The sequence below is a fragment of the Dipteris shenzhenensis genome, chromosome 2, assembly GCF_047967505.1.
Source record: "Dipteris shenzhenensis isolate YYH24624 ecotype China chromosome 2, Dip_SZ_1.0, whole genome shotgun sequence".
Classification (NCBI taxonomy): Eukaryota; Viridiplantae; Streptophyta; class Polypodiopsida; order Gleicheniales; family Dipteridaceae; genus Dipteris; species Dipteris shenzhenensis.
The window spans coordinates 32,783,101-32,802,770 of NC_141597.1; the positions used below are offsets into that span (position 1 = coordinate 32,783,101).

A 19,670-nucleotide genomic window follows, 5' to 3' on the forward strand; every position below is an offset into this window, starting at 1 on the left:
GCGGGGGGTACTCCTCAAACAGATTTACTGATTTTTGCCAAGTTCATGGGATCATTCACTAGATTACCCCACCTCTTACTCCTCAAGAGCATTTCATAGCTGAGCGTATGAGGAGAAATGACTCGCTGCATGCTATTTCAAGTGCAACTCCTATCTCATTTCTGGGGCTAGGCAATTACATTGGCTGTAGATGTCATCAACTGTCTCCCGACCCGTGCATGCAATATGCAGACACTAGAAGAACGATGGACGGGTAAGAAACCTGGTGTCTCTATCTTCAAGGTTTTCAGGTGCAAAGCTCTTGTTCATGTCCCAGATGAGAACCACTCAAAGCTTGAGGCAAAATCTCGTATTTGTTACTTCATGGGCCTTAATCATGCAAGTAAAGGTTACCGATTTTACTGTCCCTCTACACGAAGGATTGCTCAAAGTTGAGATGTTCGATTCATGGAGGACCAGCCAGCAGGAGAGATGAAAATTGATTCCAGCTCTCAGGAGCTGCTTCCTGAAACCAATGAGCTCAGTTCTTTTCCCCCACATACTCCATCACCCGCTATCTCCTCGCTGCCCACTCCCTCTGATTCCTCGTTTGCTATACTGAGACCTCTTCATCCCCAGCCAATTCAAAGAATAGCTACCCACCTCTTCGTCCTTCTCCACCTTCAGAAGGCATAACCCATGATAACCCACGATGCGAACGAGTGCTGCCAGCTTGATTCTAGGATTACGTACTCCCACTTGCTCTGCAAGATTCAAGTATGTTTGTTGAAGATTTTGAACCACCTACCTTGAATGCCGCTCTGCAGTGCCCCCCAACTGACAAGTGGATCCAAGCCAGGCATGAATAAATTGAATTTATCCACGCAAACAACACATGGACACTAGTCTGTTTGCCTCCAGGACGATAAGCTACTCGCACCAAATGGATATTCAAAGTCAAAAAGAATTCTGACCGTTCAATTGCTTGACACAAGGCTCGACTGGTAGCCAAAGGATTCACACAACGAGAAGGTGTAGACTTTTTTGAAACCTGTGCCCCTATGACTCGCATTTCATCTGTTCGCATTCTTCTTGCTCTATCTGTCATCCCTCCTGGAACATCCATCACATGGATGTCACTACCGCTTTTCTGCATGGAGATATAGAAGAAGATCTTTATCTTGAGCAACCCGCTCACTTCAAAGTTTGTGGCAAAGACCATCTTTTCTACAAGTTACACAAAGCTCTGAATGGGCTCAAGCAATCGTCTCGGGCATGGTACATGAAACTTGACAACTTCTTCATTAACAACGGATTCTCCCGCTCCCGCTCCAATACTGATAATGGAATTTATAGCATTCAGGTCCAATAGCATGTATGCATCATGGCAATCTATGTTGATGATCTACTCATTGTTTCTAACTCCGGCCAGCTTCTACTACAAACTAAGGGTCATCTTCAACGCACTTTCCAAATGAAAGATCTTGGTGTCGCAACTCATTTTCTAGGTATGCATACTGAGTGGTCAGAGAAACGAGACCGCATCTGTCTCTCCCAAACCTGGTATCTCACCTCTCTTCTTGAACAGTCGGGATTCATCAACAGCAAGCCCGTTCTTACTCCCATGACAACATTACCTCCCATTCCTGATGAATATTCTCCCATACTAGATTTTCCATATCGAGAAATCCTTGGAGCTCTCATGTATGCAATGCTTACTACTCGCCAAGACTTGGCTTTCTATGTCTCCTACCTCATCAGATTTACTTCCTCCCCTCATGAACTTCACATTGCTGCTCTTAAATGCATCATGTGATACCTCAAAGGTACACTGAACTGCTCACTCTCTTATTGCTATGATGGACCTCCCATGCTTGGGTATTGTGATGTGGACTGGGCCAGCGATCCCCACTCATGCAAGTCTACTTCGGGTTACTTATTCATTCTTGCTGGTGGCCCCATTAGCTGGTGTTCACGAAAGCAATAGTGCACAGCTCTCTCCTCGACTAAAGCTGAATATGTCGCCCAGTCATGCAACACGAGAGTCTATATGGTTACATCGCTTCTTCCCTGAAATCCCCACTCTTCCTATCCCGCATCCTCTCCTCTTCACTGACCGCCAAGGTGCCCTCTCCCTCTCTGGCAATGGGACTTTTCACGAAAGAACCAAACATATTGATATCCGTTATCATTTCATCAGAGAGATTCTCAAGAACGAATGTATCAACATAGAATATTGCCCCACTAAGGATGCTTGCTGACATTCTCACGAAGCCTCTTCCACAAGATCGCCACAACTCCCTTTGTGCCCAAATGAACTGTTTATCGGGTGGGAGTGTTCAGCCAACTTAAGGCAACCTGAGAAAATTTAACCAGCAGACAACTCATATGAGTACACAGTAGGTAGCATGTGAGTGTTGACATGGGGTGGGAGTAATTTTGTGATAAGACAACTCATCTGAGTTATCTGTTGGGTGGGAGTGTTGTTTGGTAAATTAGGTAGATCAGTGTGTAAGGTTAGCATGGTTGCATGCAGAGTAGGTTAGAAGGCGTGATAATAAGCAGTCAATTTTGGAGCGTAGAGTAGATACGAAATCAACGGGAAAGAGGTGGTTATATACCCGCTGAGGGTTCTCTGTGAGTGTGCCTTTGTATCAGTGCTCCACTATTGCTAATTGAACTGTATTCATCTTGCTTTTCGTCTCCATCTCTCTCTTGCAAGTCAGTGTGTCTTGTTTCATTTTTCTACACAGGATACTTCAGAACCAACTTCAAGGTCCGATCCAATCGATGTGATGAAAGGTAATAGCATGGGCCAATATCTCTCTTGAACAATATCATGTTCGCAAGTAGTTATTGGGAACCTCCTACAAAAGCGTGGATCGGATGGGCACAACGGTAACTGTAAAGAGCTTTGTGAGCTTCATGGAAGACCCAAGGCGGTGGGGGTAGAAAGCGTAGAACTGAGTGAATGAATACAAGCTGAGGGTCAAAGAGAGCCTTGGGGGATACGAGAGTTCAGTTGGTAAGTAGAGAGTGTGTTGATTCGAAGCTTTCTAATACTTTTTCGTCGGCTCGTTTTGACACTACTTTGAGACTATAGGAACAACGAGGCCAAATTAGAAAATCCATAGTGAGTCTGCAAACTAAACTCTACTTCAAAATGAACCTGGATCGTCTCCAATCTTTTTGCTGGTGTGTTCAAGTCTCTGGCCTCTCCTCGCGCCCAGAAATGGAGTCGTTCTTGTATGATGGATAGCCGATACCACACAGATGCACACGAGAGGCACAGTATAATCATTAGGGGACGTTTGAGGTCTCAAAAGGGCCTCGTAAGGAATAGATTAAGGAAGAGATTAAGTTAAGCAAAAGTGACCTACTATGGTAACCCAAGGATATAAGGGACCCCTGGCATTTACTAAGCTGACATGGGTCATCTTGTCCCTAATGGATCAAGGGCCTAGGATGCCTTGGATGGGGCCAAGGTTGACTTTAGTGGCCTCCAAATCTGACAAGGGAAAGGCCTAATAAAGAGGGATAATGCGCTTGTAGACCATTAGATCTATTCAAGATCTATGGTGGAGATGGAGATGCTTCATGAAGGGCTAGGATTGAGGCGCTTCATGGAGGGAGGGTGGAGATCACAAGATAAAGTTGGATGGACCGGATTGAAGCGCCATATTGGATGGCCCGGATTGAAGCGCCTCTTTCTCTCACCTCCTTCAATCTATCAAAGACTTTGATAAACTCTCTGTGCGTGTGTGTTTGGATTGTGGGGTTTGGGGGGGGGCTTGGGGATTATATATTAATGTAGCGAGATGGACTCATGACAATCTTTGAGTTTGCTCTCGCGATGCTTCGAGTATAATGTATTGGGAGAACTATGCACACCTTAATGATTTGATAGCTTTTGACACATGTAACACTATTGGAGTTCAGTGAGATTGAAGGTTATACACGTAGGAAACACCATTGTGAAGCCAGATCAATGATAGCTGCTTTTTGGGTCACTTTGAGGATGTTATTCCAAAATTGCCTCCAAATTCAATTCTGATCGAAAATACCATGTGATAAGAGAATGATATAATATAGTAGCCGGATCCTTCAAACTTCCAAAAAAAATTCCTCGAGATGAGAACACAAAGCATTGCCTCTAGGCTTACATTCACTCAAGAAATACCCAGAAAAGAATCTGCAAGTTGGTTGCAGCTTATGCCAGACATCATATCATTGTTGCTCGAGAAGGAGCCTTGTTTCTTGGTTCTACAAGGATGCATCTCAAGGTAGGGGTGCTCTTTTTGAGTACTTCCCCTTGATAATCTTTTAAAATGTTCATTTTTCATGGACCTTACACTTCAAAAGCTAAAATGCATGTATTTTCCCACACTATTTGGTAGTACGAACACTTCAATTCCATAATTTATGCACCTTCTATTTTGACAAAAAGACGTGAAAGTTTGCAATCTTATCTTTAGAGATCTTAAAGTATTGAGCTACATGAACATTCCCAACCTCGAAAAAGAAGCTTGGATGATGATATTCATCCTGTCCAAGCGTGAGTGTCAACATGCCAACATAGATCACAAGAATTAAATACTTCAGATCCATTCAAGGTGCACATAGCTGGTAACGATCTTCCATCCCAAATGGCAGCTAGCATCATGTGGCGAATTCGCACTGTGAATTCACATTCAAGCTTACATAAGCTGCTTATTAAATGAATTTTGGTTGATTGGACAAGCTTATTCAATATATAATCTGTAACATTGAGCTGTATACCAAAATATATGCTAATAAAGGCGCTTACCTGAACATTTCTCCCACAAAATCGATAAGCAATTTTGACCACCTTGTTAGTGGTCCATCATGCAGACTTTTCAATTGATTTCACCTCATAGATGACTCCTTCAAAAACTCCATCAGAGACTTGAGTTCTTGTTCCGTCGATTTCACAAACTTCAAGATCATGGTTTCTGGCTTCTCTTAGTATTACAGCTTCCACACTGCCATAGCAACGTGGATTGAAAACAAGCATGCATTTATTAGTCAAGTTTAGAATGTTTGCACGTTATTAACCCAAAAGGACAGATAACAGACAGTCACAAGTTTCAAATGCAAGATAGGCTTCCTATACCAAATTGTTAGGTCAAGGTTTTACATGCACAATTCCTAGGAGTCTTGACAGGAAACCACTTGCCCTTGTAACTGACGTGATCTGATAGGATTAAAAATGTTGATTTTAGGACATACACAATATTCCTCTGAACAAACGTACTTGTTGACGCTGAACAAACATACTTTTTGACAGTGTGTTCCTCTGAACAAACGTACTTGTTGAACAAAAAAGTTGTATTATGCAAACAGGTTCCTTCTGCGAGCTGGAACAGGGACCAAATTTGGCCTGTCCTGTTCCTGCTGTGGCAACTCTCTGCCCTTTTCACCACTTATCGTTGCCAACTTGGAAGTCAAGTATGTAGTTTTAAGGATCTCAAGGATCAACCAGATTCGTAGAGCGTTTTCAATCAATGAATTTTACTATGAAATGGCTGATGAAAAATCAATTCGTGAAATTACTCTGAATAGCTAAAACTCAATAAGTTGTTTAAGAAAAGAGCTAACAATTTGAACCGTCATAAGATCTGCAATATTTAGATTTGTGCTGCTCGAATGAGACCAGAAAACCTTCCCCCAGATAATCTCCTGTGTGAGCTGAATCTGTCTTTATAGTAGGAAAAGCATTCTACGACAGTGGCATATTCCAAGAACTGCCACATACTAACTAAGCAACCCATTGCAACTTCGTTTATGCTGAAAGAGAATTTTCAATCACATGCATGATACAGTGCTAACAGTTGGAAGATAACCTTCACCCTTCGTGGGTAAAAGACTCTACTTTTGAATCCTTCCCTTGGCATCCTGCCATCCTTTCGTTACAGGATGCTTTGGGGACATTCGCAGCCATGCAGGTGTGGGATCCCTTACAGATGGTCCTTCAAAGCCTCTTTGGGGTCCGGTGTCAAGGTATCAGGATGTTGTCTATTGCTGCTCTAAAAGGTGGTCTGATGCCAAATCAGACGTGGTGGCTGCTGGAAAGTGATGCCTTGGATAGCACAAAGATGCTTTGGGGAAATTTGCACAGCTAGACAATGAGGGCCTGGGACCCCTCATAGGTGTTGTTCTTGGGGCCTTTTGGCATGTACACAGCCCACATAACAGTGCACCCTTATATAGATGCAAAGCATTCAATGCGTACAACCAACTTTAATCCCCTCTTTAAATGTGTCTACTTTACATGACACTGAGACATAAAAGTTATTCTATTTTCCTAGAGATTTATTCATCGTTTTATTAGGAAGCTCTCCATGCACGTGCACATTTCATAAGCAATCCATAAATAAAGAATGGAAGTTTCTTCAAAGTCACTAACCATCTTTATATTTGGATCTACTGCAGATGGCTGTTAAGAAATCAGTGATCTTTTGAACTTCACATCTGCGACCTTCCCATTGTGCAAAGACTCTAGGAGTCATTTGGGTTCTTAAAAGTGTCAACCCCTTTCTGATGCCAAGTCCAAAAAACTGTGCTTCTACTATTTCCAAGTGATGCCCAAGAGGCTTGGCATCAATTGAAGGACCGCTCTTATCACATGTAGTTGCATAGCTGAAGTTATATAGTAGGTAATTTGGCCAAATTAACCAACAGACCATATCATGTTGCAAGGCTCTTCGTGAGCTATGAATCTTCATGCTTTTCTAGTGTGGTGTCATTGAGACAACTCCTACATGTTAGGTCTACTATTTCCAAGTGATGCCCAACAGGCTTGGCATCAATTGAAGGACCGCTCTTATCACATGTAGTTGCATAGCTGAAGTTATATAGTAGGTAATTTGGCCGAATTAACCAACAGACCATATCATGTTGCAAGGCTCTTCGTGAGCTATGAATCTTCATGCTTTTCTAGTGTGGTGTCATTGAGACAACTCCTACATGTTAGGACTGCTGAATTTCCTCTGAAGCCTTAAGGCTCAACAAGGCATCCCTAAGTGACTATTAGCCTTCAAATCCTCTTCCAAGCAGCATGCACATGGAATTAAGTTATTGCAAAGTCAGGTCGAAGATATAAAAAGTACCTGACTGATGCTAATCCACATGCACTTCAGGCCTAGTCTCCAAGCTCAAATACGATCATTTCTCTCCTGAACCATGACAAATTTAAACTTGCCATCCAGCTTTTATTGTACTATATAAAGTTACAATGTTACATTGTATCCATTGTTGTCAATATCAAAGGGATGGCCATTCAAAACATTTTCATCCAAACTTGCAAGCTGTCTCCGGTCTCCAACCACCCTCCAAACTTGAGCCTGACAACCTGGGGGCGGCGCAGGGGGCGGGGGAGAGGGTTGTCGATGGTAGGAGGAGGATGGAGCAAAGAAGGGCCTATAGAGGGGGCTGTTGTGGTATATCTGTTCCTCCTAGGCCTATCATCCTCCTTGGCATTGCTTACAATTTATTGGGCAAGGTAGTAAGCCTTAGGCTCTAGCCCCTTCTGTCCAACCTTATCTCCTCAATTTAAAGGCTAGCAAATGCCCCATACCACAAAAACAAATTCTCAAGGAACTTTCGGCATAGCATCTCGTGATCTGCATGTAGATGGAAGGAGTCTAGACCATCCAATGGTGTGTGCACACTGAATGAACTCACAATAGCCTTACAGGCTAAATAGCACGCTACTCACGTCCTAGCCACTGCCAAGCACGTGGGCTAGAGATCAAAATCTCACAAGCCCAAGCCTATAACTTTCATGTCTCATGCCACCAAAATCCATTCCCAAGGAACCTTTGACATAGAATCTCATGATCCGCCATGTAGATGGCAGGAGTCTAGGCTCAAGAGCCAGACTAGACCATCCAGTGGTGTGTGCATAGTGAATGAGCTCACAATAGCCTTGGCCACTCTTATATAGAAGAGCACCCCCCTTTATGGAAAGCATCCTGGCCAAAATTAGCCAACTAGCCCTTCGCTACTATCTAAATCCTCTAGACCCCACAATAGCCTCCTTTCCTTAATCCTAGGGATTCCCCCTAACCCTGTTGGATTAAGGTACTATTCCGAGGATTAGCGTCTAGGTACATAACACTACAACAGGTACAAGTGCTTTAGCAGTTCCACTAGACATTACATTGTTGCAGCCATGGGAGGAGCAAGATGCAGAGCATTTGCAATGCTCATACATACCATGAAGGACAATGTATACCATTGATTCCTCTGGCTAAGGAAAAAGGGGGGGGGCGGGGTTATATCCAACATGTAGCCATAGGCTGGAGGAAGGCTAGAGGAGGAGACAAAAGAAGGATGAAGGGTCAGAGAGGGGCCAAAGCTAGGGGTGGTTTGATAGGGGGCAGAGAAAGGTTGTGAGATCCTCGAACTGCGATTAAAGATTCAAGAGATGTGAAGTGAAAACCAGGGAGAAAATGAGGGAGGGGTGACGAGAGAGAGTTAAAGTAAGCAGGCGAGGGGTGGGAAGAGGGGCTGAGAGCTGGATGCAGAGGCAGAGAGAAGAGGGAAGGATGAAAGGCGAGCCCAGAGAAAGGGCGGAGGCAAAGGAAAGCCAACATCTCCGACAAAGGAGGATGGGCAGGAGGACAACCTTCTGGACCATCGACAGCGAGAGACATGGCATCAAATTATCATTGAGTTGCTTGTTCACTAGCGTGATCTTGATCATTCCGATGCTACTTGGCAGTCCGATGAAGATATGCAGCAGTACTTTAAGTATCAGACATTATTCATTCTACACAGTTCATCTTTCCCCATGGTCTTCATTTGAGTGGGAGGCTATGTCACAATCTGTGCCATATTCCTTTCCTAAAACCTTACGATTTTCAATGAGCACCTGGTAAGAGATTAATAAAATATTTTGTTGTGAGGTTAAGACTTGCAGAAGGGTTCACGCCCCACAAAAGTATTTTTAAGAGCCTTAGGGGTATGCTGAGTAGTGACAGTGCTTTTAAACTTACAACTGAGCATATTACCTCTTTGTACGTGCTACGTAAGCAAGGATGAATTTGCTATGTGAACCTTGCTTGTGATTCAACAGGCATTGAACTGTCTTAAGCAACAAATGTATGTTGTCCTGCTGGTAACCTGATCATTGATTAAGGATTTAAAAAAAAACACCATAGAGGATCAACAAGCAGACCACATAATGTCAGTATCAAGCTGTTGAATTAGTTTCAGTTAGTACCTCTAAAAACTCAGGGAAGAATAAGAAGACTTCTGACAGAGGCAAGGAGGCAGAGGTTACCCAACCTGCAGCAGCGCCTCAGAGACCTGACAGGCAGCCGCCCCAGGGTCCTGGGAGAGCTTCTTCTTCGTCTGTAGCCCGCCCTCCGTAGCCTCAGGTCCCCCTCTCTTCCGATCCCCAGCTCCCTTCCACTCAGCCCCAGCCCCTACCCCAGCCGCAGCCCCCTTTTCCCGGCCCACAGCATCAGCCCCCGCCTCTTCCTCTTCAGCCCCCTCCTCTTCCTCTTCAGCCCCAGTCCCAGCCCCAGCCTCATCCCTCCTCCCCCGCCCCTCTCAGCTCTTCCGCAGTGTCAGCTGCACCGGTGGTTCCTCAACCGCGGGCAGCCCCCACTCCCCCTCCTCCGCCCCCCCCGCTAGTCGCTTCCGTGGAGTCTGAGTTGCCTACCCCTCAACCTCCTTCCCCTTCCCCACCCCAGGCAGGGCACCCCGAGACTGCACCACCCCTGGAGTAGTCTTCCTTGTCTGCTAGCCCGACCCCCTCAGTTGCAGACTCTGGCGGGCCTCAGCTCCAGGAGAGAGAGCTTCCTTGCGACTTCTACAGGTCCGGTCCCTGGGATTACTTGGATGTGGCCGACCTCGGGACCTTCCCAGCTTGCCTCGACATCAGTATCTTCCTGCTCCGTAAAGGGGCGGATGGGAAGATCGCAACCTTGGCCCCGAGGGATGGCCCCAGCTTTGCTTTCACCTTTCTCAGCGACGGCACCGAGATTTGGACAGACGACTCGGTCTGGGAGGCTCTCAGAGAGCAGACGCACGCTCAGATTTGCTCCTGGATAGGCCCGTCGGGTGGACAGCTTCTCGAGACTCAGTGGTCCGAGGGTGACGTGCACCTGCGGTGGTGTTGCGCCGCCAAGCGTTTCAGATTGATTGTGATCCTCAGGCCCCCTCTGTCGTGGACCCTCCCCCAGGATGTCAGAGCCTGGACTCCTCAGAAACTTCGCGCCTTCTACGGGATGACTACCTCAGAGATCTCGAGTTGGCTCGAGAAAGCGTTTGTCCATGGCACCAAAGGCCTCACGCCTTTGCTAAAAGTTTTGAAGAACGGGCAGGATGACCCCGCCTCCCCCTCCAAACCCTCACAAAAGCGTCAGCGCCTTCATTCCGAAATTTCAGCCTCTTGATCGACCTCAGCCGCGAGCAGACAGTTGTTCGCAGCCTACCAGTCCTCATCATGAGCTTACACCTTGTCTCCTGGAACGTGAACGGGTTTCATTCTTCTGGCACCCGTGGTCCTAGGAAGCTCATCTTGAGACAGGAACTTCAGCCAGCAGTGATTGGTCGCTTGGATATACTCCTGCTCCAGGAGCATAAGCTTTCAGTGGCTCATTCCCGTAGCTGCGGGAAGATCCTCCCTGGACGCTCTCACACTTATTGGGAGCCCTCGATCGGTGCACAGGGGAGGAGTGGCGGTGTCTGCACCTCCGTTTGCGAGTCGTTTGCCCAAGGAGTTTTTGGCCATGGTACGTTGATCCCAGGGCGTGCACTTTGGGTTGGCCTAGAGTTGGAGGGCTCCAAAATAGGAATCCTCAACATCTATGCACCCACAGACCTCCGATGCAGAGCCACCTTCTGGAGGACACTCACAGAGATTCTCCCAGACATGGATTCGTGGATTGTTGGAGGTGACTTCAACAATCTGGAGACTTTGGAGGACCAGTAGGGAAGAGGACCAGAGTTTACAGGTATAGCTCAGGCAAAGCAGTCCGCTTGGGACTCCTTTATCTTCGCGATAGGAGGTAGGGACAGCTGGAGAGACCCGTCCTTCCGCCGATGGCACGGGAGCTTGGACTTCTCATGGGGCTTCCGCAGGGAAGGAGGCAGACTCCTGGAGAGACTGGACAGATTTTATGTCAGTGATTGGGCCATCAGCAGAGGTGGTCAGGTGGGTGTAGTGCCAGGGACGACACTCTCCGACCACGCGCCAGTGCTCTTATCACTAGACTCGGCAGCTCAGTCCCTTCCTCCCCGTTCGTGCAGGATTCCTGATTCCATCTTCTCTAGGGAGGAGGTGCGCAGTAGTATCGGTAGCCTTTGGGACAGAGATTGGGACGAGTGCGTGGATCTGGTAGAGTCGGTGGCGCAAGCTCTGCAGGAGTCCAGCCAGATTTGCCAGCTCGCAGCCCTTCAGGTTCGCCAGGAGTGGTGGGACAGAGAGAGAGCTCTTCGTAGGGACCTCGCCTCCATTCAGCGACTCCAGCAGGAAGCTCCGAGTTCGGAGGAGCTTCGGATCCAGGCCCTTCGAGCCAGAGCCCTTCTTGAGGAGACTCTCCAGCGCCGCTCAGAGTTTTCTTATCACGCCTCCCTCTCCTACTGGGCTCGGAAGGGCGACCGGATGAGCAAAGAGTTCTTCAGGACGCATGGCCAGAGAGCAGCAGGTGACCAGCTCCGGAGTCTTAGGACAGCGGAGGGGCACATCGTTACTGATCCGGAAGAGGTCTTGGGGTTGGCTACCGACTTCTACAGGACTCTTTTCCAACAGGAGCAGCTTGCCCCCCGTACTAGACGTTCCCGCGAGGAGGTGTGGAGGCACATTCCAACCCTTGTTCAGCCCAGCATGCAGACGACGTTGATGGCACCGTTCACCACTGTCGAGATGCAGGAGGCCTTGATGGCCATCGATGGGCAGAAATGCCCTGGCGAGGATGGGCTCTCTCGCGCTTTCTTCACCTCTTTCTGGGATCAGATCCATCAGCCCCTCCTAGCAGCCCTCCAGAGGATTTTCAGCAGCGGACATATGCCAGAGAGCCTCTCTTCGGGATTGATATGCCTCATCCCGAAATGAGGAGACCGACAGGAGATCCGTCAGTGGCGCCCGATCACTCTCCTCACCACTGCCTACAAAATCCTTGCCAAGATGATCAGCGCCAGAGTTCGGCTACTACTTCCTGACCTCATTCATGACACTCAGACAGGCTTTGTCCAGGATCGCAGTATCCTGGATAATGTCTTCACCTTCTCAGAGACGACGGAGTGGGCTCAGCACAGCGGGTCGCACTTAGCCATCCTACTTCTCGACTTTGAGAAGGCCTACGATCGAGTGGACTGGTCCTTCCTGGAGGGTACTTTGGAGAGACTTGGATTCTTAGTAGGATGGATTCAGGGTATCTCAGCGTTATACAGGACAGCTTCCAGCCAGGTCATCATCGGCGGCAGGATGGGAGAGCGATTTCGATTGGAGAGATCAGTGCGTCAGGGTTGCCCCCTCGCTCCTTACCTATTTCTCTTCTTCGCCGAGGCGATGACATACTACCTTCGGGCGAGGTCGACCGGGATCCGGGGAGTTCGCCTTCCCATCAGGGAGGACACGGAGCTCCTGGACTCGGAGTATGCAGATGACACAGCGTTGTATGTTCAGGATGATGAGATGATGCTGGAGAGGGTGAGGCTGGCCTTAGAGGTCTTCTGCTCGGCAGCCGGTGCGAAAATCAACTGGAACAAATCAGTTGGTTTTCTCACAAACCCTGGGGCATGCTCACAGTGGGGGAGGTTTTTGGGTTTCAGATGGATCCCGCGGGGGCAGACAGCTAGATATCTCGGCTTTCAGGTCGGCCTGGACATCACGCCAGCTCAGCAGTTTCTCCCGGTGCTAGATTCCATTCGACGGAAGCTGGCTTTCTGGAGCACTGCTAAGCTCTCTCTTGCAGGTCGTGCTCTTGTAGTCAACCAGGTTCTCCTGGCCACGGCCTGGTATGTGGCCTCTTGTTGGTGCTTCTCGAGATCCAGCGTGGCACAGCTCAGGAGGATGGTCCGGAATTTCCTGTGGTCTGGGGGGGATGGTCTCAGAGATACCAGAGCCAGGGTAGCCTGGTAGACAGTCATTCTTCCGTAGGCTGAGGGTGGCTTGGGGGTCATTGATCCTGAGCTTCAGAGTCAGGCCCTGCTGGGCAAGTTAGTTATCCGCGGTTTGACCCCGGGGGGGCAAACGTGGAAGATGTTACTTCAGCAGGGGATCAGTTCTTGCGTCCCGCGCCGAGGTGGAGAGTGGCTACCGTCCCTCCGGTGGATCTTCACCTCTGCACAGCTTACTCACCCCCGCTCCCCGCTCATTCGTAGCCTTCTCACGGTTTGGAGGCGACTCCGTCTCAGTCTCCTCCAGTCCCCTCCTAGCAGTCAGGAGGAGATCGACCGCCAGCCGCTCATCTGGAACGATTAGGTCAGAGACACCTTGGGCCTTCAGCTGGGGGAGATGTCACATATCCTGTGGGACGGCTGGATGCGGGGGCCAGCCCGGTCCCTTCGAGTTTGGAGGGACACTTGGAGACCGTTGCTCTAGCAGCCGCAGCCGGAGGTGTCCGTGGAGCTCAGGCGAGACGCACAGAGATAGACGGAGCGATTCCTGCCGGTTGGTTAGTTCCACCCGAGATTCAGATCCTCATGCCTGGTGATGACCGTTGGCTTGGACAGTTCACCCCCCGTGGCATTCCACTGGTGGTTGCAGGCCGGATGGACGACACCTCTGTATCCTTCTTTGCGGTTTTGGGGGACGGCCGACTCAGGAGAGAGGGTGTGCTCATCGACCCCCTTCTCTCGTGGCAGAGGGTTCGGGTCGTAGGCCTCGTGGGGAAGGTTTGGCAGATCGATCCTAGTATAGAGCACGATCAGCTGCAGTTATGGCGACTCTAGCTTTGGGAGGGGCGGGCCCTGTCAGAGCTTGATTGGGACCCAGGTGAGTGGAGATGGCCAGAGGTTGTGGCAGGCCAGGGGCCGACCCCTTTCTTTGCTTACAACACGACATTGGGCAGGAGAGTTCTCGGGAGGATGCAGAGTTGCCCGCCCACCTTGCGGCCCAGTTGGTATGCTCAGGGTATCTCCAGGCTATTTTTGCAGGCCTTGTGGGAGAGCTGGCGGCCGCATAAGAATTCCTACTTCCTTTGGCTACTCACCCACAAGGGTCTTCCAGTGGGGAGCTGGTTGCGGCAGATTGGTCAGGATGGACTTTGTCAGATTTGTCATGAGGACGAGGAGTCACCAAAACACTGCCTGTGGAGCTGCACTCGCGCCTAGGAAGTGTGGAGGTGGACCTTCGGGATCCTTACTCGCGCAGCACCGGAGTTAGGTTTGATCACCTGGGGCGCGTTCTGCTGGTGCAGCACCACACCTGGCTATCATCAGTTGTTCGAGGCAGGCCCGCAGGACCCCATGTTTCTTATCACACAGGGGACTTGGGGGCCGCTTGAGGGCATCCCGCCGCACTTGGCAGAGGCGGACACAGGATCTCAGGAGAGGCAGCCAGTCTGGGAGATTATTAGCAGCATCGTTGGATGGCACATTTGGACCTCGCGCTGCGCGCAGATCCTCGGTGGTACCTCTCTTTCGACTGCCCAGGTCATGGCTGACATCTGGAGCGAGATTATACACACACTCAGAGGCCAGTGGGACCAGATACAGGGAGATTCCCGGGCTGGCCGGGAGAAGCGGAGACGTTTCCTCCGAGATTGGGATACGCAGGGCCTCTTCTTCGAGCATACTTCTCAGGGCCTTCAGTGGCGCTATTCACCACCTCTCTGGCTGTTTATTCACACCCGCCTGATCCCTCCGTGAGAGAGAGCTTTTTGTTTCCATTTAGGGCTGCGTCCGATTTGTGAACGCAGCCCCGTCAGCTGCAAAACTGACCCCATGTATCTTGTTTTTTCGAAGTAATATAATCAGCACTGTATCTTGTGGAAAAAAAAAAAAAAACTCAGGGAAGAAAAATATTAAACTGCAATTCGTCTTTGCTATCCAAGCTGTGAGATCTTGAAAAATATTGTGCCTGTGCACTTTCTAATTGGATACAAATGTCAGCTCCAAGGATGATGTCGAATCCATCAGGATGTTCCTCTAGGATGTGGCCAAGTTGTTCACCATTCCCCCATTCAAGCTTTTCGCAAGTAATACCTGCATAGGAACATAATCAAGCCATCAGAGAGAGGAATCTAGTGCTCTTTGGCCTGCATGTGCCCCAACCATATATGCTGTGGATTGAACTACACAAAATAAGTTACAGTTGATGCATCAGCAAAGCCAATAAAGATGAACCAATACAGTGAAAAGGTTTGATGTAGCATGTACATTGTTATAACAACAAGAGCTCTTCCCATAAGTTTCTGACCTTCATTGGCCCACTCATTTAGACAAATGATTCTGCTCTAGAATGTGAAAGATCTACCCAGATGTGTTAAAAAATGTTAGCTTATTCAACAATTTGAGGTGTTGCCCTGGGCTTACTTTGTATTTCCTTTTCTTGCTGCACCCAAAATTTGACACTGGAACTGTATATTCTGGCATTGGACTGTGGATAGTAACACTACACTCCAATCTCCAGCATACCTTAATATGATCTTGGCATTTACAACCCTTAAAAGTCACAGGGCAGCACCAATTGCCATTCCACACCAAAAAAGCACTGACGTTTTTTATTCTGGCAAATTATTGATAAAAAAGGAAGCCAAACATAGATATGAAGAGATGTGCTGAACTATAACAAACTGTAAAATAAGATGGGCAAGAGAAGCACCTTCTAGAGACAATCCCTAAGATACAGCAAATACCCTCAAGATGGTGATTCTGTACATCACTTGGTGTGTTGTGAGATCCCCATCTCCCATAAAACTTATCCACTGTGCAGTGTATTGCAGGCATAATTATTTACAATGTCACATATTTTATAGGTGCTAGGCGTACACACTTGGTAGATGTTTGAACTTTGCTTTCAAATTCAGGAATCAGAAATATACAATCTACAGCACTAGGAAATTTTTGACGCATTCCAACTGCAGTTCGATTAGCTGGTCTGTAACCATAGGGTAATCCAAATGGGCTCATCCTTGTGGAAGCCTATTTTCTATCAGTACAGACAAAGTCTAGAAAACGGAACGACTTTGTTCCATGTGTTTTGCCACAATGGTACATATGCTCTTCGCATATCCTCAGGTGTTTCACTAAGTGTCTGACCATCCAAGATGATCATCACTACTTGATCCAAAGTCAATCCTTCTTGCATCAAACACTATAAACTAAACATGATTGATAAACCACATGTCTTTGTCTAGCACCACATGGATTCACAATTTGGTAGCCCATGCACACAACACATCCTATTTATAAACTACTAGGCAACTTTTGAAGCACTGATTGTTTCCTATGTTGGAGTGAATTTAGCCACCTTTGTTAGGCAATTATCCACCACAAGAATGGAATCATGTCTCCCTTATGATTCAACAATTACATCCATAAGGATTCTCTCCAATCTACATCATGGTATTTCCAATGGTTGTTGTAACCGGCCTTTGGGAACCCCAACGGGCGGTGAGCAATTAATAACCAGCAAATACCATAATTTCAGCCACTTAGAGAATTGTTACAGCCAACCAGAAAATAATAACAGCCAAACAAAATAATTGCCCCTTTCGGTATTTCTTTATCTTTTATTCAGAAGGCATTCAAATACAAGAAAGCACCGTAGTGCATCAGCCCACAGACAACCAACTGAATAATCCGTTCATAGGCACTTCCGTCCTGCTATGCAATCACAGAAAAGGCATCCCAGTCCAGTGCAACATGCCACAGTGGCCCTTCTTCCGAATCTGGCTGAGGGTTCTAACTTGGCAGCTCTGAGACCCACTAGGGGAGCCCTAGTTGGAGACAAATCAGCCCAATCTGCATTGGTAGCTCTGAATACCCGTCAAGGTAGTCCTAGCAAGACAGAGGCCAGCAAAACAACCACACCTGGCTGTTTCTGGCAAACAAAAAGGCTAGCTGCACAAAGCAAAAGGATTTGAAGGTTCTGAGGCAGTAGGAAAGCTCTCGGAAAGCAATTAACCGATCGGAAAGCTCGAGAAACCCTGGGAAATCAGAAAACATGGAAAAACGAAATTCCTTGGCAAGATCTCTGGCACCCCAGTAGGTGAAAATCAGCAAAAGCAACCTTGGAAAACTTGCTGAAGAGAATCGCCAAGAAGTAAATTGAGTTGCCTCGAAGCTCCAAACTGCCTAGAAAAGTGCGGTTTGATAGGCACCTGGCCTGGAAAGCTCCTAGAAGAAGTGTGAGTCAGATTTGGGCCTCTGGGAAGGCATGAACAGTAGGCATGCAGCAAAAACGAACTAATCTAGAGGATCCTGGCACAAAAACGAAATTCAGCCTTGGCAGCCCACTAACAGCCCACAAACTGCCCTGGTAGTAAAAAATCAGCAAGGCGATGTGATAGAACAGCCCTGGAGCACTTTCCTAGCCTGTGACTTGCCGCTCCCTGTTTTTCTGTGGTCAAGAAAACGTGGCTATGTTTAGCAAAAGGGATTTTTACGCCTCTCTAACCTTCAGTCCCTTGTCTTGGCCCATGGAATTAATTGCACTAAAGTGTCCTTTAAAAAGCTCAGTCCACTGTAAATTCCTAAAAACTAGAAATTCACGTCCGCGTGACAGACCACCCTCTTGAAACACAGCAAACGTCCTCGTTTGCACCGACTTCTCAGAGCAAAAACACTGCAGTCATGCAAAAATAAGCATCTGCTCATCAAGAACCGAAACATCATGGACAGAATGGCAAAACCGGGAACAACAGGAACGGGATCAACAGGAATGGGATCAGCAGGAACGTGAGCCGTAGGAACAAAGAAAGCAGGAATAGGCACATCACATCAAAATATCAGCCTTCTTCTTTTTGCAATCTTTCACAAAATGTCTTGGCTCCTCGCAGTAGAAGCACTTCCTCTCTTTCTCTCTCTTTTTCTAGTTGCCTTCATCTAAAGAGTCCTCTCCGTCATTAGATTTGGGCTAGCCTTTGCCAAGCTTGCTCTTGCCTTTGCTCCCGTCTTGTGCTATTAGGGCCTTGTATCCCTATTCGTACTGTTGTACTTCTTTTCCCAAGCTTGCTACAGCAATACTGGAACCAGCTCATTGGCACCACCCTACGCCCTACAATCATTGTAGTCACAAAACTAGTATAGCTCTAGGGGAGCATTCCCAGCAACAGCCTTGCTATCCTAGTCGTGCTCGTCCTTTGACCAACTAACGCTAGCTGATCCCGCACCAGCTTCAACTTGGTGATGTGTTCCTGTACCGATTCCCCTTCATCCATCCTCATGCCGTACAACTCTGTCTCAAGGTCCAAGATTCTCGCCTCATTGTCGAGCTCATACATATCCCTCAATGTCATCTAGGCCTTGAAAGAAGTGTCCGTCAATTGAATATGAAGCAACACCATATCCACTGTCGTTCCCAAAATGATAGCCAAGGCTTTCGCATCCCGGATTTGCCATGCTCTCACTAATACAACATCCGTTGGCATTATCACCGCCGCTGATGATGATGTGGCTGGAGTAGTTACGGTGGCTTGAGGTATCAGCTCCGTCAACGTTAGAAAGGTAGGCGAACAAAAGTGCTGAAAAGTCTTACAATCCCCTTCCATATGATTCTCGCCTGTCTGCAATCTCAAAGGCAGTGCTGTATTGTCTCCAAAGCAGAAAGGCAGCGAGAACAAGAAGGGTCAGCTCCGAACCTGGATCTCCAATGGTTTACTGCTGTCCCACCATGAATAGAAAGCCAAAAGAAGAGAGTGATTTTTCTATTCCGGTGGGATTTCCAGAGTCTCTGCCAAAAAAATTTCTGCAAGTCAGCAGGAATTTGAAAGTTCTCCCAATGATGAGCTCTGGTGGGCCATTAGAGTGCATTGAATGGCAGGTGCATGGGTCATAGGCTAGAGGTAGATCTAACTAGGAAGATGAAACTTGAGTGATCTCAAGGGACATTAATGAAGGGGTTACCTCCTTCATTGTGAGATCATACGCAACATTCTCTCGACCACCTTGCATTCATCCGCCTTTCACTAACACATACTCTCACGAGGAAGCTCTTCCCCCATTGGAGGGCCCAATCAGTGGCAAATTTCTAGATGAATTGCATAGATTTGCATTCTCACAAATCTGGAACTTCACAATGTGTGTGTGCGCACGCGCGTACACGGGCGCATGCGCATGTACACATGATTTCTTTTACCGATTGAGCACAAGGCTTCGAGCTCGTTTTCCATCCACTTCCTCTGGGAAGCAGTTTTGGTTGTTTGGAAGATATGCTTCTATCCTAGAGTATGATCATTTCTTCTCTTGGTGTCGATATTGGGCTCTTTGGTCATTGTATCATGCTCGTACCATTCGACTGTATGAGCACTCTACAGTGAATGTCTTCCCCTACCTTGGAGCTTCTTTGCTTCGGTCTCTACAGGATGCTCATTCCTTTGGAGACCTTCCTCAGGCCCACAGTTGGAAGTTTTTTACTATTGTTTTTACTTATGAGTAGTAGCTGTCCCACTCTGTATGGCTATGAATGTAAATTCTTTCTTAATGCAAAATTTCTTTTACCCCAAAAAAAGAGTGTATACCTATATATATATATGCATGCGCGCGCGCGT

At 47.6% G+C, this 19,670-nt stretch overlaps 1 protein-coding gene across 3 annotated transcripts in view; it reads right to left on the reverse strand.

The window, feature by feature from the left end:
* Positions 1-4,079: 4,079 nt before the first annotated feature.
* The window catches only part of LOC147904637 (Putative methyltransferase family protein), a 65,848-nt gene continuing 50,257 nt past the window's right edge, over positions 4,080-19,670 (reverse strand). For all 3 annotated transcript variants that reach the window (XM_087394992.1, XM_087394988.1, XM_087394998.1), the window contains exons 6-9: positions 15,061-15,162; positions 9,015-9,126; positions 4,787-4,982; positions 4,080-4,656 (exon numbers count right to left, since the gene is read on the reverse strand). In XM_087394992.1, coding sequence (XP_087251118.1) covers positions 4,844-4,982; positions 9,015-9,126; positions 15,061-15,162 — 353 coding nt within the window. In that variant the 3' untranslated portion in view covers positions 4,080-4,656; positions 4,787-4,843. The remainder of the gene's footprint in view (positions 4,657-4,786; positions 4,983-9,014; positions 9,127-15,060; positions 15,163-19,670) is intronic.